Below are 26,511 nucleotides of genomic sequence, written 5' to 3' on the forward strand. Positions count from 1 at the left end.
CTCCTGTTACAACTCTTAATCCAGTGAACGCTGTGTCGGGCTCACCTTCCGCGGGTCGGGTTGGAGCCCACCTCTGGCTTGTCGGTGGGACTGCATTTAGAGCTGGTGGCTGAGGGCTCACTTCCACGGACTGTAAGACAGAAAGATAAGGAAAGAGGTACATTTTCTACTCCCTTCTTACCCATCTTTGCTCTTTGTAAATCCCAAGGCATTTTTACATTCTTCAGTGCTGCTTCTACAGCAGCTTTTCTTGTTCTTGTTGTTTAATACTGTGTTCCCATTGCAGCCAGTTAAGGACACGTAAATAAGTGATGGAGAAGCAGAACGAAATTCCAGACCAAGCTTTTCCATTTACCGTGAAGTGGGCTAAAAAAACCAAAATGGTGCTGATTTCTCCCATACCGTCTCCGCCACATCACTCCAAGGAGACTGTCTGCGTCCCTCTCAGCATGTCTCTTTTGCGCGGGACACCCACGTTCCCACACACCTTCCGAGTCATCCTGTTGCTGTCTTAACATTCGTCCCATGGTCTTCCCACCTTTTCTTTACCGTGGTCAGTTCATATAAGGTTGTGTTATGTTGTCATTTATCTTCAGTTTTCTTATTTTCTAGGAACTTCCTGTAGAAAAGCCCCCCAAACAAAACAAACCTGAATTGACTAAATAAAGATAATGCATGCTGAACTTAGGATAAGCACTACGGCAAAGCATAGGAAATCTACCAAGCTTGCAAGACCAGTTGAAGCTGACTCAGAAACCCTAACACACAGCCGATTGCCAGTGGGCTTCTTGTTGCCCTGGTTAGAGTCAGGCATCTGCTTCTTCGCTGGCGCCCAACACACGTGCTGGGCTCACAGGCGATTAAGATGCACAGAGGAGGGCGCTCTAGGACAGGTTAGCTGACCTGGCCCCTCGTCACGGGACTGGTAACCCAGACCTGAGCGTGGCCCTGGCTTTTGGCACAGAGCAGAGAAAGGAATGAGTTGAACCTAATCTTGCAAAGCAAGTTCTCTGTTTTATCAGTAGTTTGTTGTAGATTTCAGGGATGACGGATTCTGATGCACTCGTTTTATAATGTTTTGGTCACACCAGCTCTTGATGCCTTTCCTTTAAATGAATTGTAGACAGAGGCATTTAGCTTCTTTCTTAGCCTGTTTCTTTTTGTTGTTGCTGTTGTTGTTGTTTTATCACAAGCCGATTGCCAGCATAATGGAGAGGAAACCAGATTGGATATGGACTCTTTTTTATGCCTCTTCCAGTGTCATGTTTATATATCCAAATGGACATTATCCTCTCAGATTATTATCTGGCACTAATTTATAACTGTTGTATTATCGGAGACGGTAGCAATATATCAGTGCCCAGGATACGTCACAGGCCTGTATAGATGTATGTCTACACCTAAGTGTAAATGAATTTACTTATCAGGTTTTACACATCAGTCTCTAATAGAGATTTAAACAACCCAATGAATTGGCCTGTTTCTGAGTGTACAAGTGTCATTTCTCCATGCATTATTATATGCCTTCCCTCTAATTAATGACGGAGTTGGTGGAAAATGGCTAAGTTTTATTCGTGTTGTTTTTTTTGTTGTTGTTGTTGTTCTCAACTTTAAAAGTAATCTACCTCTTAAAATTTGTAGTTTAATACTTGTTTGGTGAATTTGTGCCACTTTAACCCTTTCACTATCATTCCCATTTTGTTACATTTCTGTTATGGGGACTTTATGTTGAAATATTGTATAAAGCGTTTGTAGCAGTTTAAAAATAAAATATTTAAAATTATTTAAATTGTTTTGGATGCTTCAATTGTGTTATACGTGATTTACATTTTGCATTTTGTTTGAGTTGTTAATCTGGAGAGTGTTCTTGTATTAAAGTTTGCTGTTAGTAATTTTATTGTTTCTTGTTGGAGAGTGATATAAAAGACTATTCTGATGAAAACAAATTGACATACAAAAGGGGTTGTCCGTTGATTTTTAACCAAAGTAGCCTTGAGAGAGAGAGAGGTTAATTATAGACAGACAAGTTAAGAGTGTTGTTTGCTATTTTTCCCCTTCCAGCATGAAATAAATCATTTGAGCTTGTCAGATGTACAGAAAGTTTTCTTATGCTGTTGCTAGCAAGCACTTAATGACAGGGGGAATTCAAATGATGCATTTTATATCATTGCAACCAATAAAAAACTTTCTAAAAGCTGTGGGAAAAAAATCCTACCAGGGATTGAACCCATGCCCCCTGCAGTGGAAGCACAGAGTCCTAACCACTGGACCTCCAGGGAATTCCCAAACTGAAGTAACTTTTGAACACGGTATCCATCAGGCTACAGACAAAATGGACTGTAACAAATACTGACCTCTAGTTGGTGGACTTCTCTTCCACAGTGAATCAGGTTAGTGAATCTGAAACTACTGAATGTGTACTTTAGGACTGAGCAAATAAGTAAAATTCTTGTGGCTAATGAGAATCAGGTTTCTCACTGTTGGAGAAGGGAGTTACAAACAGAAAGGGAAACAGAGAAAGGCTCGGATGAACACTCTGGTGTTGGATTGGTATTGTACAATAGATGTCAGTAGGAACTCATGGATTTTAATGTATAAGTAGAAAGATAGATGTGTGCATGGATTTACATACATATGTGTATATGGATTCACAACATATACGCATCCATATTATATCCTAACTCTGTCCACGGAGAGGGCCTAGAATCAGCAACACTACAGAAGCAATGAGCACTTCTAGTTCCAAGATCTTGGTGTCCTAAGTGCCATTATCCACTCAAAGAAAACGAAGCTTCTCTGGAGAAATGTCTGAGTCCAGGGCCAGGACTGGGAAAGTACAAGATGAGCCTGAAACATCTTGATGTGATCTAAAGGAAAGATGTGCTTAAAAAAATGATGGAGACATGTCAAAAGGACACAGGAGCCAGCTCGAAGAGACTCCCACTGGCCAAAACTAGAACAATTTGAGCATTAAAATAAATAATCACAGTTCTTTTAAACAAATGGTGTTGGGAAAACTGTATATCCACATGCAAAAGAATGAAGTTGGGTCATATCATATACAAAAATTAACTCACAATGAATCAAACATATAAATGTTAGAACTAAAACTATAAAACTCTTGGAAGAAAACAGAGGGAAAGCTTCATGACATTGGATTTGGTAATGATTTCTTGGATATGACGCCAAAAGCATAGGCAACAAAAGAAAAAAATAGGTAAGTCGGCTATGTCAAAATTAAGAACTTCTGTGCATCAAAGGACACAATCAACAGAGTGAAAAGGCAATCCATGGAATGGGAAAGGATATTTACAAATCATATATCTGATAAGGGGCTAATATCCAGAACATACAAAGAACCCCTACAACTCGACAACAACCACCATTTTCAAATGAGCAAAGGACTTGAATAGACATTTCTCCAAAGAATATATACAAATGAGGCCAATAACCACATGAAAAGATTATAAACATCACTAATCATTAGGGAAATACAAGTCAAAACCACAGCGAGGGGCTTCCCCGGTGGCGCAGTGGTTAAGAATCCGCCTGCCAAGGCAGGGGACACGGGTTCGAGCCCTGGTTCGGGAAGATCCTACATGCCGCGGAGCAACTAAGCCCGTGAGCCACAGCTACTGAGCCCGCGTGCCACAACTACTGAAGCCCTTGCACCTAGAGCCGGTGCTCTGCAACAAGAGAAGCCACCGCAACGAGAAGCCCATGCACTGCAACAAAGAGTAGCCCGCGCTCGCCGCAATTAAAGAAAGCCTGTGTGCAGCAAAGACCCAATGCAGCCAAAACTAATAAACAAATAAATTTATTTTAAAAAAAAACACACACAGTGAGATACATCTCATACCCATTAGGGTGACTACTATAAAAATAAATAAATAAATAAAATAAAAAATAACAAGGGCTGGTTAGGATAACCTTGTTGGAACTCTTGTGCACTGTTGGTTGGAATGTAAAATGCTGCAGTCACTGCGGAAAACAATATGGTGGTTCCTCAGAAAACTAAGAATAGAATTACCATATGATACAGCAATTCCATTTCTGGACATATAACCAAAAGAATTGAAAGCAGGCTCTCAGAGAGGCATCTGTACACCTGTGTTCATAGTAGCATTATTCATAATAGCCAAAAGGTGGAAGCAACCCAAGTGTTCACCAATGGATGAATGGATAAACCAAATGTGGCATATACATATAATGGAACACTATCCAGTCTTTAAAAAGAAGGAGATTCTGACACATGCTACAATATGGATGAATCTTGAGGACATTATGCTAAGTGAAATAAGCCAGTCACAAAAGGGCGAATACTGTATGCTTCCATTTACATGAGGTACTTAGAGTAGCCAAATTCATAGAAACAGAAAGTAAAATGGTGGTTGCCAGGGGTTGGGGGACGAGGTGAGGGGATTTGATGTTTAACAGGTATGGAGTTTAAGTTTGGAAAGATGAAAAAAGTTCTGGAGATGGATGGTGGTGTTGATTGCACAACAATGTGAATGTATTTAATGCCACTGAACTGTACACTTAAAAATGGTTAAGATGGACTTCCCTGGTGGTGCAGTGGTTAAGAATCTGCCTGTCAACGCAGGGGACATGGGTTCGAGCCCTGGTCCGGGAAGATTCCACATGCTGAAGAGCAACTAAGCCCGTGCGCCACAACTGCTGAGCCTGTGCTCTAGAGCCCACGAGCCACAACTACTGAGCCCACATGCCACAACTACTGAAGCCTGTGCGCCTAGAGCCCATGCTCCACAACAAGAGAAGCCACCGCAATGAGAAGCCCGTGCACCGTAACAAACAGTAGCCCCTGCTCGCCACAACTAGAGAAAGCCCGCGCGCAGCATCGAAGACCCAATGCAGCCAAAAATAAATAAATAAATGTATTATTTTTTAAATGGTTAAGATGTTAAACTTTATGTTATGTGTATTTTTATCACAGTTTTAAAAATTATGTTCAGTGAAAGAAACAAGACACAAAAGATTTGTGATTGTATGATTTCATTTATATGAAATGTCCAGAATAAGCAAATCCAGAATGAGATTAGTGGTTGCCTAGGGCTGTCAGAGACAGATAGGGAGTGAATGCTAACAGTCACAGGGTTTCTTTTTGGGGTGATTGAAATATCCTAAAATTAGATTGTGGTGATTTTTGCACAAGCCTATAAATACACTAACTACCATTGCCTTGTACAACTAACTTGGGTGAATTTTATGGTATGTAAATTATATCTCAATTAAGCTACTTTTATAACTACATAAAGATAGTAACTGGGACTTCCCTGGTGGCGCAGTGGTTAAGAATCCACCTGCCAATACAGGGGACATGGGTTCGAGCCCTGGTCCAGGAAGATCCCCCATGCTGTGGAGCAACTAAGCCCGCGCGCCACAACTACTGAAGCCCCCGCACCTAGAGCCCGTGCTCCACAACAAGAGAAGCCACACAATGAAGACTAGCCCCCGCTCGCCGCAACTAGAGAAAGCCCACGTGCAGCAACGAAGACCCAACGCAGCCAAAAATAAATTAATTAATAAATTAATTTTAAAATGATAGTAACTGATTTTAACCTGTAAATTATGAGTCCCACACTGACACAAATAAACAAATGAATAAATAAATACATGGGGAAGAAGAGAAAGCTCTTTCTCACAGTAGAATCCCAGCTATCCATGTAAAAGAAAATCATCATATGGCCACCATCATAGTAGTAATTGCTTCAGGCAAGAATCACCAATGGATGCTAAACTGGTGAGTGGAAGTTTGACGAAAAATAGGAAAGATACATAATCTCAAAGTATGTCCCTACAAGATACTTATGAATTACAAAGGGGAAAGAGTACATTTCGGTGGAGAAACCTGGAAAACACCACCTTAATCGAATGATCAAAGCTAATACCAACAATTTGGAATTAACCAATGCTTTGTGCTTCCGGATACACTGAGGAGAACACAGCGTCACTTCTGTGGAATTCCTGCCCGAAATGCATAATCCAAATCTAATCTTGAGGAAACATCAGATAAACCCAAATTTAAGGACATTCTTCCAAAGCACTGACCTGTGCTCTTCGAAAACATCAAGATCGCGAAAGTTAATGGAAGATGGAGACATTGTTCCAGATTGAAAGAGACCAAAAAGACCTGAAAAAGGAATGCAGCTCGTGACCTAGGATTTCCTTTTCCTATAAAAGGACAGTATTGGCACACCCACTAGGATGGCTAGAATCAGATAACAAAGTGTTTGTGAAGATGTGGAGAAATTGGAACCCTCATACTCTGCTGGCAGGAACGTAAGAAAATATCCTTGTTCTTAGAAATTTTATACTGAAGTATTTCGTTGAAAGGGCATCACACCTGCAACTACGATCAAATACTTTAGAAAAAATTATAGATAGATAGAGATATACTGAGAGAAAAAGAGAGACAAAATGAGAGAGAGAAAACATTATTCTGAGGCTTGGCAATTTTTTTTGTCAATCTAATAAGCAAAGAATGGGATCTCTTTGTCTTAATTTTCATATTTAATTATAGGGAGACCATTTAAAATGTCCTAGAATCTATAACCCAGAATGACTACAAAGGCTATAAAGTCTGACAGATATTTATTGAGTGCCCACTCTCTACTAAGCTCCAGCGGTAAAAATATGAAACATCACACCTAGTAGACATGAAATCATATCTGTTGTTTTAATTTTGCATTTCCCTGATAAAGAGATTGAGTTATCTTTTCATATATTATACGTATTGGCCATTTCAGGTGACTTCTGCCGTGGATTACCTATTCATGTCTACTGTCCATTTTCTAGTGTATTGTTTGTCCTTTTCTTATTGATTTGTAGATGCCCTTTATATGTCCTAGAATCTAGAGACTAGTTCTTTGTCACACACATCAAAAGACTAGATGGAAACAATCAAGTCTGTGAAGCTCAGGGTACACATAGTGAGGATCTTCCAGTTTTAAATGCCAGGTCTTGCAACCAAAGGAAATATTTCTTGCTTGTGCTGTGGGTCATTGTTGACTCGATTTGAGTATGTTTGAAAACTGAGGAAAAAATTAGAATGAAGTCTAAGCCATAAAATGTATGGCCTGTATTCTGCTGTTAAGGAAAGGAATTAATATTTGTGCATCTGGCCTATGTAATTATCCATTACAGTTGACCACTGAACAACTGGGGAGGGTCTCAATCCGTGTATAATTCATAGCCGGCCCTCCATACCCACAGTTCCTCTGCATCCCGGGAATCAACCAAACAAGGACTGTGTAGTACCGTAGAATTTACTATTGAAAAATATCCACCTATCAGTGGATTGTGCAGTTCAAACCTGCGTTGTTCAAGGGTCAACTGTTAAATATTTTTCATTTGTAATATATGCATATTCACTTATGAGGTAAAACTCCATTTAACTTCATGTTAACATTTTTTTAAAGAGAGGAGACATGCATTTCTCTTCAATTGCCATTGGTATTTCCAAGCAAAGAACTGCTAATCCCACTCTTTTGTTTAACAGAAGGGGACACTGAAGCCCAGGGAGTGGGCATGGCTTGCCCGGCTCCATACAGGCAGGCATTAATCTGATTAGAACCTGTTTTCCTTAGCTCCTCAGGTCAGGGTGGGGTCCAGCTTGACCTTGGCTTCCTTCTCCCTTCCACCTGATAGCTAAGTAAGTATGCAGTCCATGCCCAATAAATGCTCCTTTGGAAAAAGGCCCTTCATCAGCCTAGGGACAGAGCGGAGTGTCCAGACACTGCAGGGTAGGGTAGGCAGACAGCAAGTGCTGCATAAATCCTCAGAGTTGGTGCAGGTAGGGCCCAATACAAACCATTGTTGGAGACGCAGTAAGTGCTTTATAAATGCTCCCAGTCGGTGCTCCGTACTAGCCTCCGGAAGGAGTCCCTAGGGGAAAGCACAGGCGCCTAATTCTTGCTCCTAGGTGACAGTACTGGTGTTTCTGGCCCGTCCCTGGTGCTGGAGAGGGTTGGAAATTCCCATAGCTCCTTCAAAGGATGGGAAAGGAGAGACCTCGGTTTATTTTCCCATCTGTGAAAAGGGGACACAACAGTGACACGAAGACGTGCGCGGGTGGGCAGTTTCGGGGGCGAGGCTGATGGCTGGGGAAACGGACTTTCTCTCCTCCCTCCCCCATCTTTCCCATCTCGGCTTCCAAGGATTAGGAATTTGGCGTTTGGACAGTTTGTTCTTGGACGGCCAGAAGACCTCCCGACGCGACCCTTCAGGGACTGGCACACCAAGAGGTCGGAAAGGTGCGGGATCCAACGTTCCACAAGCCGACGTCCTCCCGCGCCCGGCTCCTCTCAACCTCCCGCTCCTCCTTCCCTCAATCCTCCCGCTCCCCTCCTCCTCCGTCCCCGCCCCGCTCCTGTCCTCTTATTGGCCGAGCGGGCCGGCCGGGCCTCCCCGGGATTTAAAGGGCCCGCTCTCCGCGCCGCCCTGGGAGCCGCAGCTGGTCCCGGCCTTGCGGCCTGCGGGGGAGGCTGCCCGGAGGAGGCGGCGACGGTGGCGGCGGCTGTACGTCCCCGGCCCCCTGGACCGCAGCTTTCTTACTGCCAGGTAGGTCGCCGGTAGTGCACGTGCGGCTCTCCCGCTCGCATCCTGAGCCGGCCTCCCCTTGCGGGTCTGCAGCGCGTGTGCTAGGGCCCCCTCTCCATCACCTTTCCAACTCTCCCTTCTGCTGTGTCCCTTTCCACCACCTCCACCTCCCTGCAGCCCCCGGGCCTGGGCAGGGCTTTGTTGGCGGCCGGGAGAGGCCGGGTGGGGGTGGGATGGGGCGCGCGGGGGATACAGGACACCCCCCACATCCGTTCAAGGAGAGATGCACGCGGCCCCCAAGTGTCACAGGGTCTCCCTCTCTGCCGTCCACACTGAGTGACTCTACCTCGGAAACCAGGGAGCCCCCCAATTTGATATACAGGCCTACAAAGTACACCATTCAATCACTATCGGACCCGGACTCTTCCCAGCATACAACACAGGTCCTTCATTCACCGCAGGTCATGGGCTGTGTGTGTCCACCCAGAACACCCCCACACACACACAGCTGGCAGCTCAATCTGATGTACCTGACACTCACACCCTCCCTCAGCCCCCCAGTACCCTGTCTCTACAAGGGTTGGACAGCCCCAGACTGAAATCTGAGCGCTCAAGTCCATCTCTTGAGCATCGTCTGCCCCGTGGACATCCCAACTAAGCTCCTTCTATGTCCCCCCTTTGGCAGGTCTATCCATCAGTCCATCCATCCGTGGGGGTCCACAATGGCCACCTTCAGCCGCCAGGAATTTTTCCAGCAGCTGCTGCAGGGCTGTCTCCTGCCTACTGCCCAGCAGGGCCTTGACCAGATCTGGCTGCTCCTTGCCATCTGCCTCGCCTGCCGCCTCCTGTGGAGGCTTGGTAAGTGCCTGCCACACCATGGACCACCACGCCAGGCCAAATCACACCTGCCACGTTCATCCGTACCAAGCCCCACTTTATCCTGCCACATCTTGTCAAGCCAAGCCAGGCTCGTACACGTCCAGCCTACCACAGCCCACCAGGCTAAGCGCCATTCTACCACACCACGTCCCACTAACCCAGCCACCCCATGCTACACCACACCAAGCCACATCCTGCCATGCCAAGCCATACCTTTCCGTATCCCTGGGTTCTGGGACTGTTGAAAGCTGAGGTTCTTGAATCTTGGGATCCTGAAATGCCTACATCCCAAGGTTATAAGATTCTGAAATGCTGATGTCACAGGGTTATGGAAAGTACCATGTATCCCAAAGTGCCGTGTTATGGGGTTTGGGGATTCTGACAAGTTGAAATTCTCACATTCCAGGCTTCCAAAATGCTGGCATTCTGGATTTCTGGAATCACGGCATGATAAAATCTCTGGATTCTAGGATTCTGGAATGTTTCCACAAATCGTGGCAAGCCTATATCCAAACAACAAGATCCCAAGTACCCGAGATCCCCATGGGATGCTGAGAATTTTGGAAATCTGAGATTCAGAAGTTCTACACTTTCTTTTTTCTTGTTCTTTTATTTTAAATGGATGTTTTATTTTTTCCCCAGGTTTATCATTTTGAAAAGTTTCAAAGTTACTGAAAAGCTAAGTTGAAAGAATAGTACCATGAACACCCATATATGCATCACCCGATTCTCCAACTGTCAACATCTTGCCACATTAGCTTGCTCTCTCTACCTATCTATCTACCTACCTATCCATCCGTCCATCTGCCTATCTATCTATCTATCTATCTATCATCTTCCTGAATCACTTGAATAACCTGCTGACACTTCATCCCAAATCCTCTTGTGTGTGTCCCCCAAGAACAAAGACATCTTCCCCCCACAGCCATAGCCTTGACCATCACCCCTCAGGAAATTTAATCTTGATGCCATAATATTATTCAATATAAGTTATTCAAATATCCTCCAGGGTTCCCAAAGTGACCTTTATAGATGTCTCTTTTCTTTAAACCCAAGCCCTGCCACCTCCCCAGCTCCCCAACACCTGCTTTGGGCCCCCTGCAATCCCACCACGTTCCAACCTCTAAGCCTTTGCCTGAGCTACGTCCTCTGCCCAGGCTGCCCTTCTACCAGCCCTGCTCTAATTCCCTTTCTTGTTCTCTCTTTCTCTCACCCAAAGGGTTGCCATCCTACCTGAAGCATGCAAGCACCGTGGCAGGCGGGTTCTTCAGCCTCTACCACTTCTTCCAGCTGCACATGGTTTGGGTCGTACTGCTCAGCCTCCTGTGCTACCTCGTGCTGTTCCTCTGCCGACATTCCTCCCATCGCGGCGTCTTCCTCTCCGTCACCATCCTCATCTACCTACTCATGGGGTATGGGTGTATGTCCTCATCCCCACGCTGTCAGCAGAAGGGCGGGGGGATCCCCAGGCCGCCCCTCCTGAGGCTGTCCAGGACAGGGAGGACGTGGGGTGTTTCTGGAGGGGATGGAAATCTGGGAGACTTGTTCTTTCCGAAGGCTACACAGAACAGGCTGGACTTGAGCTCCCCCTGGAGGAGGGAGCCCTGGAGAACTATTCCTCCATGAGGTTGTGCAGGGCAGGGAAGGGTATACCCTCTCTGCACCTTGGTTTCCCCCCTTTGTGGTATCTGAGGCCAGAGGAGTCATAGGGCCAAGACCACCACCTTTTTCCTCAGTGAGATGCACATGGTGGACACCGTGACATGGCACAAGATGAGAGGTAGGCAGCCCTGGCCCTCTCCCCTGCCCCAGCCCTCCAGCCCCACTCCACATCTCCTAACTCCCCCCACCCTGTCTTTCCTTCCCCGCTTTTCTCCCTCATCTGCCTAGCCCACTGGACACGCAGCCCTTAGATTCCCCTTACATCTGTGTTTCTCTCTACCATGTCTCTTCCCCATCTGTCTGTCCCATCTCATGTCCATGCCTGACTCTTTTGAGTCAAGACATCTGCCAGTCCTGGGCCTACCTGCTCAGCTGCCTGTCTGGCCCCATGCCCACCTCTCCACACTTGCTCTTCTTTCTTACCACCTCTCACCTGGTGTTCCCCATACCCCATGATGACCTGCTCTCTGCTCATCCACTTGACCATGGGCACCACACCTAGGGGCCCAGATGATTGTGGCCATGAAGGCGGTGTCTCTGGGCTTCGACCTGGACCGGGGTGAGGTGGGTGCAGTGCCCTCGCCCGTGGAGTTCATGGGCTACCTCTACTTCGTGGGCACCATCGTCTTTGGGCCCTGGATATCCTTCCACAGCTACCTACAGGCCGTCCAAGGCCGCCCGCTGGTGAGGTCCTGGGTGGACAGGTGGGCAGGGACCATGGGAAGCCACCATGGGGCAATGTTCATGGAGCCTTGATCCCCACAGAGCCGCCGATGGCTGCAGAAGGTGGCCCGGAGTCTGGCGCTGGCCCTGCTGTGCCTTGTGCTGTCCACCTGTGTGGGCCCCTACCTCTTCCCGTACTTCATCCCCCTTGATGGTGACCGCCTCCTTCGCAAGTGAGCACAGCCTTCGAGGCCTCTGCCCAGCAGTGAGGGGGTTGGGGAGGGACCTGGGGTCTCCCCAGCTCTGAGTTGTCTCTTAATGCTTCTGTCTGTCTTCTGTTACTACAGCAAGAAACGCAAAGCCAGGTAAATGAGGGCAGGTGCTGAGGGCGAGTGGGGCTGAATGGGGGTGGGTGCACAGTCTGTGACTGATTGGTTCTGTGAGTCTTAGACTGTCTGACCATCCACCCAGTGACTAGACAGAGACTGAGTGTCTGTGGCTGTGGTCTGACCAAGATTGGCCCTATGACTCCGTGTACAATGGATACTCCGTCACATACTGTGCCTGGCTGTCCGTCTGTTCTGCTATTTCACCATCAGAAGCAAGTTATGTGACTGCAGTGCCACAAGTATGTGTTGGTTGGTGACACTGACCTGTCTGTGACTCTAGCTAGGGGTTTGTATAGGTTGTTTACCTATCAGCCAGGGACTCCTGTGTGGGACTGGAGTTCTGGCTGTCTGGCTGGGCGGTTGTCCATGATGGGAGTATGTGGCTGTCACTGGATAGGATAAATCTGGCTTGTCTGTAACCCTGGCTGGGAATGGGTCTGACTGTCGCGTGTTGTGCGCATATCTGTGATGGATTCTGCCTGTGGGTCTGCCTTCTCTGGCTCCTTGGTATTGTCTAGCTGAGGGGCAGAACCGACCATCCACCCCGGGTGTGACTAGGATTTCATCCAGCTATTTGACTGTATGACCTTCTCCCCTACTCATTGGCCACTGATTGTGTCTGATGCTGAATGAGGCTCTGAAGGGTGGAATGACTTGCCCAGTGTCACCCAACTAAGCAGCCAGGCACTAATCCCAGGCCTGAATCCTATGCTTTTTCCAGTGTAAGACGCTGCCTGTCTTTGACCGTGTCTGACTGTACAACTGACAGGATGGCTATCTGAGTGCAGAATTGTGTGTGCATGAATAACAGGGTGCTTGATGGTCTCTGTGCCTAACTAAAGGACTTCCGGGTATCTTATGGTCACCGAATCAGGTCAGAGAGCTTGGAGTCTGATAGTATGTGTGTCTGGCCATGTGGCTGTGAGGTCAGCCTCTAACAGTCCCTGGGTCTGGATGTCTGGCCACGTGAAGCTGCGGGACCGTGTCATATTATAGGGCAGCTCACACTTCCATTTGAGCTACCTGAAACTAACTGATGGTGTACGGATGGATAGATGTGTGGGACTATCACAGCGCACCTCTTTTGCCACCATATTTGTCTGTCTTGTTGATGAACAACTCAGGCCAGCCTCCAGGGCCTCTCTGACTCTCTTTCCTTTCTTCTCTGCTGCCTTCCTGACCCCTAGGGGCACCATGGTAAGGTGAGTCTACAGAGGGGCCAGGGATGCTGGCACATGGTGGGGTGTCATGCTGGGGCCTGGGCGTGATGCCTCTCTCTCCCTGGCTCCTTTCCCGCAGGTGGCTGCGAGCCTATGAGAGCGCTGTCTCCTTCCACTTCAGCAACTATTTTGTGGGCTTTCTGTCCGAGGCCACGGCCACGTTGGCAGGGGCTGGCTTCACCGAGGAGAAGGATCACCTGGAATGGTGGGGAGGGCTGGGGAGCCCCATCTCCCACAGGGTGCTGCCTAGAGGAGCTGCAGGGAGGAGGGGGGTGTTCCTGGGGGAGGGAACAGCCAAGAACAAAAGTGTGGCCATCAGGTGGGTTGAAATCCCAAATGAGTTTGCATGTCTCTTTTGCCCATAGGGACCTGACGGTCTCTAAGCCACTGAACGTGGAGCTGCCCCGGTCCATGGTGGAAGTTGTCACAAGCTGGAACCTGCCCATGTCTTATTGGCTAAATAACTGTGAGTCACCAAGTCACCACTCCAAGAGAGTTGGCAGTCCTCAACCCACACCCCTTTCACACATTCATACAACAAGCTGAAGATAGTAGGGACCAAAAAATCTCCCAAATTCCTGCCCTTGTGGAGTTGACATTTTTGTGGGGGTAGCAGTATAATAAAAAGAAAATACACAATAGTTCAGGTAGTGATAAGTGCTATGGTAAAAAATAAATAAATAAAGCAGGTAAAGATGACCTGGGAGTGTTAGGAGTGTGTGAGTAGGGGTGGATGCAATTTTAAATACATCATCCAGAGCAAGTCTCACTGAAGAGCTAACGTTTGAGCAAAGACCTGAAGAAGGTGAGAGAGCAATCAATGCAAACATGTAGGGGAGGAATTTAACACATGGAAGGAACAGCAAGTGCAAAGGCCCTGAGGCAGGAGCATACCTGGCACATTTGAAAAACAGTGAGGAGACCAGTGTGGTGGGATCAGAGTGAGCGAGGGGACCAGTGGCAGGAGGTGAGTTCGGAGAGGTGACAGGGCCCGGTTCTGTAGGGCCTCTCTGGCCACGGGGAGGACTTTGGCTTTTTCTCTGAGAGAGATCTCAGAGCAGGGTTCTGAGCAGAGGAGGGCCATGGGCTGACTTAGGTTGTACCAGGACCCTCTGGCTACTGTGAGGACAGACAGGGAGTCGGGGAGGGCAGAGTGGAAATGGGGAGGAGAGGTCAGATTCTGGATAAACTCTGAAGATAGAACTGACAGGATTTGCTGAGTTTGGTTATGGGCGTTGGGGGTGGGGGGCAGATCAAGGGTGATAGTGAGGCTTTTGTCCTGAGGAACTGGAAGGGTGTAGTTGACACTGGCTGCACTTGGGAAAGACTATATAGGAGGAGCAGGTTGGGAGGGAAGATCAGGAGCTAACTTTTAGACAATGTGAAGTTGGAGGCCATTATAAAGAGGCTTCATCCTGGGGGCCCCAAGAGGTTGTGGGTATCCTCACCCTGCCCTATGGCCCTCCAGGAAGGGCAGGGGGGAATCTCAGGAGACACTTGCCCCACATCTCCCCCCTGCAGATGTTTTCAAGAATGCTCTCCGCCTGGGGACCTTCTCAGCTGTGCTGGTCACCTATGCAGCCAGCGCCCTCCTGCACGTGAGCAGGGCGGAGCGGGACCAGGGTGGTAGCTGGATGGGGGTGGTAGGGCCTCCTCCTCACTCACCTCATTGCCCCCCACCCCCACCCCAGGGCTTCAGCTTCCACCTGGCTGCGGTGCTGCTGTCCCTGGCGTTTATCACTTATGTGGAGCACGGTGAGGGCGGAACCCAGCCCAGTAGATGGGATGGAAGGTTGGTGGCGGGCTGGAACCACCGTCCCCTGAGGCTAACCTGACGCCCTTACCTCTGCCCCCCCAACCCCGCATCTGCCCTAGTCCTCCGAAAGCGCCTGGCTCGGATCCTCAGTGCCTGCATCTTGTCGAAACGGTGCCCAGCAGACTGTTCACACCAGCATCGCTTGGTGAGGGTTCAGCCTAGGCAGCCTTTTGTCCAACTCTCTCCCTCAAAAATTACTTCTGTCTCCATCTTATATCTGTCTCAGGGTGCCCAGCTTCCTCTTCCAGTGCCCGATCCACCCCCATAACCTCATCTCTATTCACTGGCATCCATTTATCTAACGAACATTTATCAAGCAACTGCTATATACCCACCTAGCGTTTATTTTCCCCAGTGAACATCTGTTGAGCACCTGCTGGTATCAGGCATTGTTCAAGGTGCTGGAGACACAGTGGTGAACAAAACAGACCAAAGTCCCAGCCCTCTGGGACAAACATTTTAACAGGGAAGACAGTAAATAAAAAATAAGTAAAGTATAATAGTTTGTTAGACTGTGATTAGTGCCAAGGAGAAAATACATAAGAGAAAGAGAAAGGGAAGTATCAGGGGCTGAGTGGTTTCAAGTTTAAATGGAGAGGTGACTTTTGAGTTCTTTAACTGAAGGAGGTGAGGGAGGGAAGCATTCCAGGCAAAGGCAACAACCAGTGTAAAGGCCCTGAGATGGGAGAGGGCCTGGAATATTTGAGGAACAGCGAGGAGGCCGGTATGGCTTGAGCAGAGTGAGTGAGACAGGGAGGGGTGGGCCCTGTAGGTCACAGTGGGGATTTGCTTTCGTTTGAGTCTTTTTTTTTTTCTCATTCTTTTTGCAACAAGAAGTATGGAGAATTTCAGATTTTCCTCCCACCCGACAACCAATGTTTATTACCATAAACCCCCAACTCAAAGCCCTACCCACCATTTTTCCTCCTCTGCCTGAATACTCACATCTCCCCCAACCTGGACGCTCTCATGCTAACAGTACCCTCATCCTTGGATACCCCTTGAGCTCCCATAGGAGGATCAGAACCATCTCTTTCCTACCCTGGGGGTGGGTGCCCTGGACATCCTCATTCCTGTGCCTTGTGCATTTCCCTGTGTGCCCCTGCCCAAGTGGGGCTGGGGGGTGGTGATTAGGTCCAGCTGCCAAGCATATCCATCTGTCCCCCACAGGGCCTGGGGGTGCGAGCCCTAAACCTGTTCTTTGGGGCCCTGGCCATCTTCCACCTGGCCTACCTGGGCTCCCTGTTCGATGTTGATGTGGACGACACCACAGAGGAGCAGGTGAGGTGGGGCCCTGGGCTCAGGGTTACCCAGGGATATGCTACCTATTCATGGGAACCATGAGGACAAAGGTGGGGAGGCCAAGGCATGGGAACCTTGTGTCATCTGTCTCCAGCTTGTGTAGCCACTGCTCTACCGTCCTTCTGTCCCCTTGTCCCTCTGGTTGATTCATACTGTTGGGTCTTTTACTTGGGTGAAGTGTGCAAAATACATTTATTTTACTTATAAAATTTATTTTCTAGAGATGGAGTGCAAAATCCAGGTTTTACTTTTTTAAAAGTTAATTATTTCATCATATTTTTATTTAGGTAGAATTCACAAGATTTCTTTATTTAATTTGTTAAAAAAATAGTTTTACTTACATTGATTGTGCAAATCCTGGATTCTACTTAAAAAGTGTATGTTGGGCTTCCCTGGTGGTGCAGTGATTGAGAGTCCGCCTGCCGATGCAGGGGACACGGGTTCGTGCCCCGGTCCGGGAAGATCCCACATGCCGCGGAGCGGCTGGGCCCATGAGCCATGGCTGCTGAGCCTGCGCGTCCGGAGCCTGTGCTCCGCAATAGGAGAGGCCACAACAGTGAGAGGCCCGCGTATTGCAAAAAAAAAAAAAAAAAAAAAAAAAAGTGTATGTTAAAATGTATATACTAGTTTTATGCAGGTGGAGTGTGCACGTTCCAGGTTTTACTCCTTTTTAAATGAAAAACAATTTCAAAATAATGTTTATTCATATGGCACTAGCGGATCCCGGTTTAGCTTCTCTTTCAGTTCATTTTTTTTCTTTTTCTTTTTTTTGGCCATTCCAGGCGGCTTTCGGGATCTTAGTTCCCCGACCAGGGATTGAACCCTGGCCCCCACAGTGAAAGCGCCGAGTCCTAACCACTGGACGGCCAGGGAATACCCTGCATTAACTATTTTTAAAGTTTTAATAAAAATAAAACAAAAATTTTATTTAAAAAGAAGCAAAACCCAGATTTTGCACATTCAACCTGAATAAAAAATTAAAAATTGTTTTTAATGACAAAATATAAAATAATATAAAGTTTTATTTTCAATTAAAAATTTAAGGAAATTCCCTGGCTGTCCAGTGGTTAGGACTCGGCGCTTTCACTGCGGGGGCCAGGGTTCAATCCCTAGTCGGGGAACTAAGATCCCTCAAGCCACGCGGCATGACCAAAAAAAAAAAAAAAAAAGTTAATGCATATCACGTGGTTGAAAAACCAAACAGTATTCAAGATATTCAGGGGAGAGTCTTATTCCTGCCGTCTTACCCCCACCCTCTTACAGGTAACCACTTTTATTCATTTTATTAAACTATCCTTCTAAAATTGAATCATAATAAGCAGATATAAAAATATATTTTAATTCCCTCCCCCCTGCTTTTTACCCTAAAGGTAACACATGAATGACACTGTGCTGCATGTTGCTTTTTTCACATAATTCCTGAAAACCTTCCACATGAAGACATAGAGTGTCCTCGTTCATTTTTTCCATTGTGACACAATGTAGTTTGTCCCTTATTGGTGGACACCCAGGTGATTCCCACTCTTTTCCTATGGTAAGTGGTGCTGCAGCAAGTAATACCCTCACATCCACGTGGATTCACATAGGTGCAGACAGAGCTGTAGGATCTAGTCTTGACAGCAATGGAGAAGTTACCTTTTTGCCCTCCCACCAGCAGTATGTGATCGTGCTTGACGCCCCGACAACAGGGTGCCTCTCAGACCTCGTGGATATGTTTGCCAGTTTGAGTGGAGGAAGATGATGAGTGAGGCTGAGTATTTTTTCGTATATTTAAGAGCCATTTGGGTTTTTTTTTCCCTTTACTGAAAATGGCCTACTCACCTCCTTTGCTAATTTTTGTCTTTTTAAAAAATCAATTTCTAGGAGCTCTTTATATATACGGGAGAGTACAGGTCAGAGAGTGGGATTGCCTTGTCTTGTTTTTTTAAATTTTTGAAAGAGAAGAAAATACAAAAGAAGAAAACTAAATATGCCTACCTTTCATATGTACCCAATCTCTTCTCTGGGGCCTCACTCAGGGTTGCAGTGGAGTCACAGAAACGTCCTTGAGCAAAGGATAGGTTTTCCTGAGACCTTCTTTGTTCTTGCTGAGTGGGACCGACCATCACCGCTTTCTCTCCCACAGGGCTACGGCATGGCATACACTGTCCACAAATGGTCAGAGCTCAGCTGGGCCAGTCACTGGGTCACTTTTGGATGCTGGATCTTCTACCGTCTCATAGGCTGAGGCACATCTGTGGACCCTCACAACTCTCTCAAGACCCCTCCTCAGGGTGCCAGCTCTGATGGGGGATGAGGGAAGGCCCTCTCTCTAATTCTTGACCCTCTCTCCATCCTTGACCCCCCCAACACCCATACACACACACACACACACACCCCATTTCCATGCCTGTCAATCCCCACCCCACGACAAGGCGGGAAGGGAGTGGTCCCTGCTGGGGCCTAGGGGCGGGGGATACTTGGGGAAGCAGAGAGGGGGAGATACAGGGCCTCCCCGCCTTCCTTGACCCTTTTTATATACAGTTTGTTATTATCAAATAAAAGTAGGAAGTATACAAAAGGCTCGCTCTTCACTGCTCAGTGGGGAATAGAAGTGAGTGAGGAAGGGGGCACAGCATGGATAAAGGTTTGGAAGCTAGAAACCGTGAAGAGGGAGGTTGTGATTGGTTCATGGTTTATTATCATTCATGACTGGATGATGAGCCTGAGGATAGCACTGCTTGATTTGAGTGGGGCCAGGACAGATTGGATACTTGGATGTAGGGGAGGCCTGATACTAATTGGCTAGAAAAACTGAGGGATCCCCATTCGGTTTGGTTGCCCTGACTGGGACAGAGGAGGGAAAGACTGATGAAGAGCTGATGCTTATTGGTCCTTAGGACTGAGGGCTGTGGGTTCTAATTGGATAGGAGGCCTGGGTTGGATCTGGATACTGACTTAGTCTGGGTGCCCACTGGGTTAGAGTTATGGAGTCCTGATTGGTTCTTTAGAGTTGGCAGGGGGAGATTGAGGGTCTCCATGCCAATTGGCCAACAAGGCTGAAGGGCCTGGGTTTTGATTGGTTCTTCTGACTTGAAGTCAGGAGAGGTGAAGATGGCCTGAGGGAGAGGCAGAGGCAGCGTGTAGGATTGATCTGCCTGTTGTATTAACAGTTTCCTTGCCCATTCGGGGATTAGGATTGAAGGTTGGTCTGGGAAAAGATTTCGTTGCTCTGCCTTTGCAAATGAGGGCAAAGGTGAGAAGACACAACGCAATGCTGATGCAACAGCACAGAAACACCCGATTTCCGATGTGATTTATAAGGGGATAGGAAACTGAAGCCGCGACTCGCTGCAGGTTGGCTTCCGCCGAAAACGCCCACCAACCTCGGCCCTCCCAGCCTCTTCCACGCCTGACTGGGTCTCAACCAACAGCGAAAATGGTACCAACGCGTGAGGGCGGGGTCGGCGGCACAGAGAATTACTATTGGTTGGGAGCGGCACTGGCCTCCTTCCCAGCCCCTCCATTGGCCAGTTCCGTAAGGCGGAACCTGTGAGGGGTTGGGTTTGAACTAGGGATATTTCGGAGCCAGCGAGCGATCCTAGAGAGACCCCGGAGCCGGTGGGAGAGGCCGCTGCAGCCGCGCTGCTGGGTGAGTTCCCTCCGCCTGGCCTGCCACTCCATCCCTTAGTTCTCAATTGCAAAACGGCCAGCCCTCGGCGCGCCTGCGCGAGACCCTACCCTTCCCCCCACCCCGCGCCGTCCCACCCCCCCCGCCACCCCCACGCGCCTGCGCAGGACCCCCGGCTACCGCGCGGTCGTCCGGACGACAGAAGATCCCCCCTCTCATTGGGCAGCTGAACTAGCGGGTTCTAGTTCTGATTGGTGGTCTCTGTATTTGACCCTCCTTTTTCTCTTTAGAGCCCCGCGCAAGGCTCCTCTTTGTTGCAGGTTAGCCACAGGCTGCGCAATTTCGGGAGGAGTCGGGCGATCCCACACACTGAACCTGAGGGTCGTCGTTCTAATTAGTCTTCTCTCTTCTGTCCTGCAGTTTCCAGGACTACGGGGAGGGTAATAGCTTTCCGTTGCATGATGCAAGACAGTAACCCCTGCAAATGGGACCTTACCTGGTCGTTGTGTCTCCCCCAGCCGACTGTGACCCCTGAGGGCGGGGATCAGGTGGCTCCCCCACCAAAGCGTGACCAATGAGGGCTGGGACCTAGTATGATTCTTGTGTCTGCCCACCAGACTGTGACCAATGAGGGCAGAGACTGGGCCTGGTTCCTCTCTTCCCCAGCGAACTGACCAATGAGGGCTGGGACCTGTTCTAGTTCCTGTGTCTACCGCATCCTATGGCTCCCGGAGGGCTGGAACAAGCTTTAAGTATTTCTGTGGCCTTATAGTCATGTTTTTTAAAACAGTAAATAATTAGATTATTTTAATCATGTCTGTATTGATTGGTTAATTGAGTCCATTTACATTTCTTGTCATAATAAACTATTTGGATTTGATTTTATGATCTCATTCTGTGCTCTCTATTTGTTCAGGTTTTTCCTTTCCTTTTATTCTCCTTTCTACATATCCACACACCTCCATCAGCCTACAAAGACATGACCACCAATGCCAGCCCCGTGCACCCATACTGGCCTCGGCACCTGAGGCTGGACAACTTTGTGCCTAATGACTGCCCCACCTGGCATCTCCTGGCTGGCCTCTTCTCCATCTCTGGGGTCTTAGTTGTGACCACATGGCTGTTGTCAGGTCATGCTGCGGTCATCCCACTGGGGACTTGGCGGAGACTGTCCCTGTGCTGGTTTGCAGTGTGTGGGTTCATTCACTTGGTGATCGAGGGCTGGTTCAGCCTCTACCACGAGGACCTTCTCGGAGACCAAGCCATCTTGTCTCAACTCTGTGAGTCCTGAATTCTTCAGTGTGCTGTGGAAGGGAATTTCCTGGGCAGGGATTGGCTTAGATGTTTACCCACCCACCAACTCTTTTCCATTCATTTTAAATAAAATTTTTAAATTTATTTAACTTTTTGTTGCATATATATTCACATGGATCCAAAACTAAACAATTTAAAGAGGTATGCGGTGAAAATCTGCGTTCTATCCACCAAGTTTCCCCAAATAATTGCATATGTTTCTTTTCAGGGTTTTACACATAAATTAACACACATAAGCCTCAGTTTGCTCAATTATAAAAGAGGGATAATAAGTCATATCCAAATATATGTAAGACACTTAGAACAGTGTTTGGCAGATAGTAGATGCCATATTACTTATTATCATCATTTTTATTTTTTCTTTTGTGTAAATGGTAACATGCTATATACACTTCTGAACTTTGCTTTTTTTAAATGAGGACACTTACAGAACTATTTGACTTTTCCAGTATTGATAGCATTTTCCACCAATATTTTGCTGTTACAAACAATACTCCTTTTTGGCCTCAAGAATAAATCTGGTAGAACATTCTTCTGCAAGATCTCCGTGTGGAGATCTGCTTTCATTTCTCTAGGGTAAATATGGAGGAGTGGAATGGCTGGGTCACATGGTAGATGTGTGTTTACCTTTATGAAAAACTGCCAAACTTTTCAAGAATGGCTGCACCAAAAAAATTTAAAAATGGCTGCGCCATTTTATATTCCCACCGGCAGTATATGAGAGTTCTAGTTTCCCACATCCTCACTGACACTTGGTATGGTCAGGTGTTTCTTAAATTTTAGTCCTTCCAGTGGATGTGAGTGATGTCTCATTATGGTTTTAATTTGCTTTCCCTTAATGACTAACAAAAGTTTGAGTAGCTTTCATGTGTTTACTGACCATTTGGAAATCCTCTTTTGTGAAAAGCCTATTCCAGTCTCCTATTTTTACATTGGGTGATCTGTCTTTTTCTTGATTCTCTGCTCACTCTCATTTACTCATCTGTTCACCTTCTCTCTCTCTCTCTCTCTCTCGCTCGCTCGCTCGCTCGCTCGCTGTCTCCACACTCACTCGCTCGCTAACTCCACACTCACTCATTGGCTACGTCCCTCACTCCATCATTTACACTTGCCTCATTTTACTCCACAAACATTTATTGAATACCAGACAATCACAGCAACACTTATTGTTCTGTGCCAGGTTTGCACACATTATCTTGTATACATATATTAACCCTAGAGTCCAAACAACTACCCCATTTCACAGATGAGGAAACTGAGGCATGGGGAAGTTAGTCTGAGTTCCTTTTCCTGATGATATTCTTCATGTATGTCTCTCGTCTTCTTCAGGGAAAGAGTATGCCAAGGGAGACAGCCGATACATCCTGTAAGTGTTTGCCTCTGTCAAGGGAGACCTGTGTTTTGGAGGGGTGGTGAGTCAGGGACCACTAATGGGGTGCCTTGTGGGGAGAGCACAGTGATGCCAGTGCCCCCCAATCCTTTCTCTTGCAGGAATGACAGCTTCATGATATGCATGGAGACCATCACAGCTTGCTTGTGGGGACCACTCAGCCTATGGGTGGTGATCGCCTTTCTCCGCCAGCAGCCCCTCCGCTTTGTCCTACAGCTTGTGGTCTCTGTGGGTGAGGAGAGGGCCCACACTGGGTGCTTGAGGGCTTGATGGGGGATCCACAGACATGGGGGCATCCCTGCAGGTGGGACCTCTCAATGTGCCCATCCAGGGCTGAGTCAGACTGAATGACAAACTCCCTGAGGTTCTGGAACAGCCATGCCCCTCTTGGCCTGCATTCTCAAGCGAGGAGGGTTCATTTCTCCTCCCACTCCATCACAAAGTCTCCCATGAAGGTTACGGTTACATGAGGTGACCCATGATGGTGGGAGGCCCCCGGATCCTCCAGGAGCAAGATTCTGAGTTTCCTTCATCTGAGATTCAGTCCTCTTATGTTCTTACTTTGTTAACTTTCTGGAAGTGTGAGTTCTCTCTAGTCCTGGAATCCTGAGATGTCTTGAATGAAAGGATTTTGAGCTTCCTTAAACTCTAGAGATATGAACTCTCCTGAGTTCAGAAAGTCTTAGCTTCTGATTTCTGGAAATCTCACTTCTGTTTTCTGAAATCCTCAGCCATATGATTGCAGAACACTTAGGTCTCTGAATTTGGGAATCCTGAGCTCTGATGACTTGGAAAATGGCTTGGAATTGCTCCCCCTCCTTACAGGCTTTCCTTCTTCCCCTTCTGTCTCTCACAGGTCAGATATACGGGGATGTGCTATATTTCCTGACAGAGCACCATGAGGGATTCCAGCATGGGGAGCTGGGCCACCCTCTCTACTTCTGGTTTTACTTTGTCTTCTTGAACGCCCTGTGGCTGGTGCTGCCCGGAATCCTCGTGCTTGATTCTATAAAGCAACTTGCTCGTGCCCAGAGCATGCTGGACACCAAAGCCACAAAAGCCAAGAGCAAGCAGAACTAATGAGTGATGAACTGGGCTTGAACACTGGCTATTGAGGAACTCTCCACCTGCCAGAAGATTCCAATCCTTGCTCTCACAGGTTGGAAGGACAAATCAAATTGATCTGTCAAACTCAGGCTGATGGGTGAACAGGGGGAAGAAAGGAGCTGTGTGGAGCTACTGTCAGGAGCTGTTGGGACAAAGGTACAAGAGAACCTTGGAAGTCTGTGATGGGGACAGTTTTTTTAAATCAGGAAATAAAGATCTTGACCCTATGCTGATAGATCTTTAATGACTAACCCCAGAGATGCCCCATGACTGACCCCATAGACCCCTCCAGCACTCATTCCACAGACCACCATTCTCTCAGCCATAGACTGCCATCATCATCATGTAGACCTCGAATCTGTGACCTCACAAATCCCCATCACTGACCCCACAGTTCCTCTGATGGCTGATTAGATCCATGAATCACACCTGTCAGCTCTTTTAAGGCGTGATCATCCACCCACGCCCTTGGCGTTCTCTCCAGAACACACCTCTCTCTTTGCAATATGGACAGGCTGAGACTTTTCCAAATCCAAGTTCTTCAGTTTACTCAACCTCTTGTCTCCTGATCAGGTACCCCACAACTACCCCATCACTAACTCCACAGACCCCTCATTACTCCAAAGACCCCCATCACTACCCTAACCATCCCATCACTCACACCAGAGACCCCACAAAACTCACTCCACCACCCTCCCATCACTCACACCACACACTCCATCATTAACAACTAAGATACCCATCACTCTCCCCACAGCCTTTCATTTGCTCCATAGACAGACCATCATTCACCTCACAGACCTCTGTCACTCACACCACAGACCCCATCACTCGCCCCAACAGACCTCCCATCACGTACAACTCCAAGACTCACCTCATAGACTCCCTATCATGTGTCACACAAACCCTCTCACTCTCCCCACAAACCCCCTATCATTTACCCCATAGGCCTCTTATCACTCACCATACAGATCCCCTATCACCACCCTATAAACTCCCCATAACTCACCCTGCAGAATCCATCACTTACCTTACATACCCCATCACTCACCCTATAGATCCCCAATTACCCCACAGATCTTCCATCACTTACCCCATATCCTATCACTCAACCCCACAGACCACCTATCATGTACTCACAGATACTCTTCACCCTACAGACCCCCATCACTCATCCTGCACTCTCTGTCATTAACCTCATAGACCTTCAGTCATAAAACAAATGGGTACTTGAGGAATTTTGAGGAGATGACAAAGAATGAATAATAAAACTGCAGATACCTGGAGACTGGCTCCAGGTAACCTGTGCAGAGCAGGACTTCATTTTAAATCCTGGTTCCGCTCAAGCCTACAGTGTAGCTTTTGACAAATGCCTCACTGTTAAGGCCGTGCTTCACTTTCTCACCTCAGATCCATCACTTACCTCATGGTTTACTTAAGGCATGCTGGCCTCTGTGCTCTTCCTCAGACACACCAGGCACAGGCCCACCTTCGGTCCATTGCACTGTCTGCTCTCTGTGCCATTTACTATCGCTTTGGTCTAGAGCATGTTTTCCCCTTTCATTCAGTGCTTTCATCTGTAAAATGCTTATAATAATAGTACCTATCTCATAGGGTTTTTATGCAGATTAAAGGAATTAATATATTTAGACTATCTGGCATACACTTTGTTGAATGGAACAATGAACAAATGAAAGAGAAAGTTCTCCCCAGCACTATGGCAAGGACCTCCTTTTTGAATTCCTTGCTTCCAGTATCTTTCCTTCCAGGGCTCTCTCCACAACCAAGACAGGGACATCTGATCACCCCCATCTAAAACCTGTGCTCCAGGGCCTGCAGGATAAAACTCCAAGCTCTAGGCTAATGTTTTGTTCATTCCACCCTATGGTAATTTTAATGAGAAACAGATTTTCAAACTCCCTGTTTCCATCAGAAAATCCAGCAGTGCCACAGAAGTGTTTTAGAATTGCAGACTTCTCTAAAAAGGTAACGTTAAGGGTAGCATCCATACACTACTGCAGCAACAGCTGGAGTCCAGGTAACTTACAGGACTCCTTTGTGAGAAATTACATTTGTAAGGGCAGCCTGTATTTTGTCCAAACCATATAGATGTTATACAGTAAAGTGGGGAGAATGCCTTTTTGCATTTTGTGGTACATAAAGTTTCTCAAAGGAGTCTAAGCTATGTCCAGTATTCAGCTGATATTTGGTGGACACACACCATTTAATAACAGGACCGATCTCAACGTGTTGTAAGGATTCAATAAAAACAAAGGCAAACTTTAAAAAGCTAGGACCTCCAGAGAGCATACAAATGGCTTTTTTGGGTAAATTACTTATTGAAGTATAACATGAGGGCAGAAACTGCAAAAATCATAAATGTACAGCTCCATGAATTTTCACAACGTGTAAACCATTTTTTAAAAGATTCTGGAAAAAGGATTATTCTTCCGTTCAGCGGATTCATTTGAAGTGAGGATCACAGGCGTTTGAAATAGATGACATCATCTCTAAGCAGAGACGCGAGGCGACTTGGGGCGGGATGTGGAGGCTTGACGTCGTCGCGCAGCAGCTTCCTTTCCCCGCCCACTTTTCTCGCC

General features: G+C 47.3%; 3 protein-coding genes across 8 annotated transcripts in view; all 3 read left to right on the top strand.

Moving 5' to 3' along the window:
- Positions 1-8,269, top strand: part of FTSJ1 (FtsJ RNA 2'-O-methyltransferase 1) — a 35,071-nt gene extending 26,802 nt beyond the window's left edge. The window contains exon 13 of the transcript XR_003796359.1: positions 8,178-8,269. The gene's annotated coding sequence lies outside the window, so the exon portion shown is untranslated. The remainder of the gene's footprint in view (positions 1-8,177) is intronic.
- PORCN (porcupine O-acyltransferase) lies at positions 8,117-19,050 on the top strand. Of its 5 annotated transcripts, XM_029240433.1 has the most exons (15): positions 8,117-8,580; positions 9,245-9,417; positions 10,658-10,850; positions 11,175-11,218; positions 11,603-11,784; positions 11,866-11,996; positions 12,111-12,128; positions 13,340-13,354; positions 13,452-13,577; positions 13,738-13,838; positions 14,894-14,970; positions 15,064-15,127; positions 15,248-15,333; positions 16,359-16,469; positions 18,616-19,050. In XM_029240433.1, exons 1-15 carry the CDS (start codon positions 8,117-8,119, stop codon positions 18,715-18,717), a joined length of 1,887 nt encoding a protein of 628 aa, XP_029096266.1. In that variant the 3' UTR covers positions 18,718-19,050. The 5 variants fall into 5 exon arrangements, with proteins under 5 accessions (XP_029096266.1, XP_029096270.1, XP_029096267.1 ...); XM_029240434.1 differs by lacking the exon at positions 8,117-8,580 and having other exon boundaries at positions 9,278-9,417; positions 9,845-10,850; positions 18,616-19,043; XM_029240435.1 differs by lacking the exon at positions 8,117-8,580 and having other exon boundaries at positions 9,336-9,417; positions 10,081-10,850; positions 18,616-19,043.
- Positions 19,051-20,024: 974 nt separating this feature from the next.
- On the top strand, positions 20,025-24,139 carry EBP (EBP cholestenol delta-isomerase). Of its 2 annotated transcripts, none has more exons than XM_029240442.1 (5): positions 20,025-20,121; positions 21,017-21,380; positions 22,744-22,780; positions 22,906-23,036; positions 23,661-24,139. In XM_029240442.1, exons 2-5 carry the CDS (start codon positions 21,080-21,082, stop codon positions 23,882-23,884), a joined length of 693 nt encoding a protein of 230 aa, XP_029096275.1. In that variant the 5' UTR covers positions 20,025-20,121; positions 21,017-21,079; the 3' UTR covers positions 23,885-24,139. The 2 variants fall into 2 exon arrangements, with proteins under 2 accessions (XP_029096275.1, XP_029096276.1); XM_029240443.1 differs by having other exon boundaries at positions 20,102-20,121; positions 20,718-21,380.
- Positions 24,140-26,511: the final 2,372 nt, after the last annotated feature.

Source organism: Monodon monoceros, unplaced genomic scaffold (genome assembly GCF_005190385.1).
Source record: "Monodon monoceros isolate NGI ecotype Baffin Bay Population unplaced genomic scaffold, NGI_Narwhal_1 Super_Scaffold_22, whole genome shotgun sequence".
Classification (NCBI taxonomy): Eukaryota; Metazoa; Chordata; class Mammalia; order Artiodactyla; family Monodontidae; genus Monodon; species Monodon monoceros.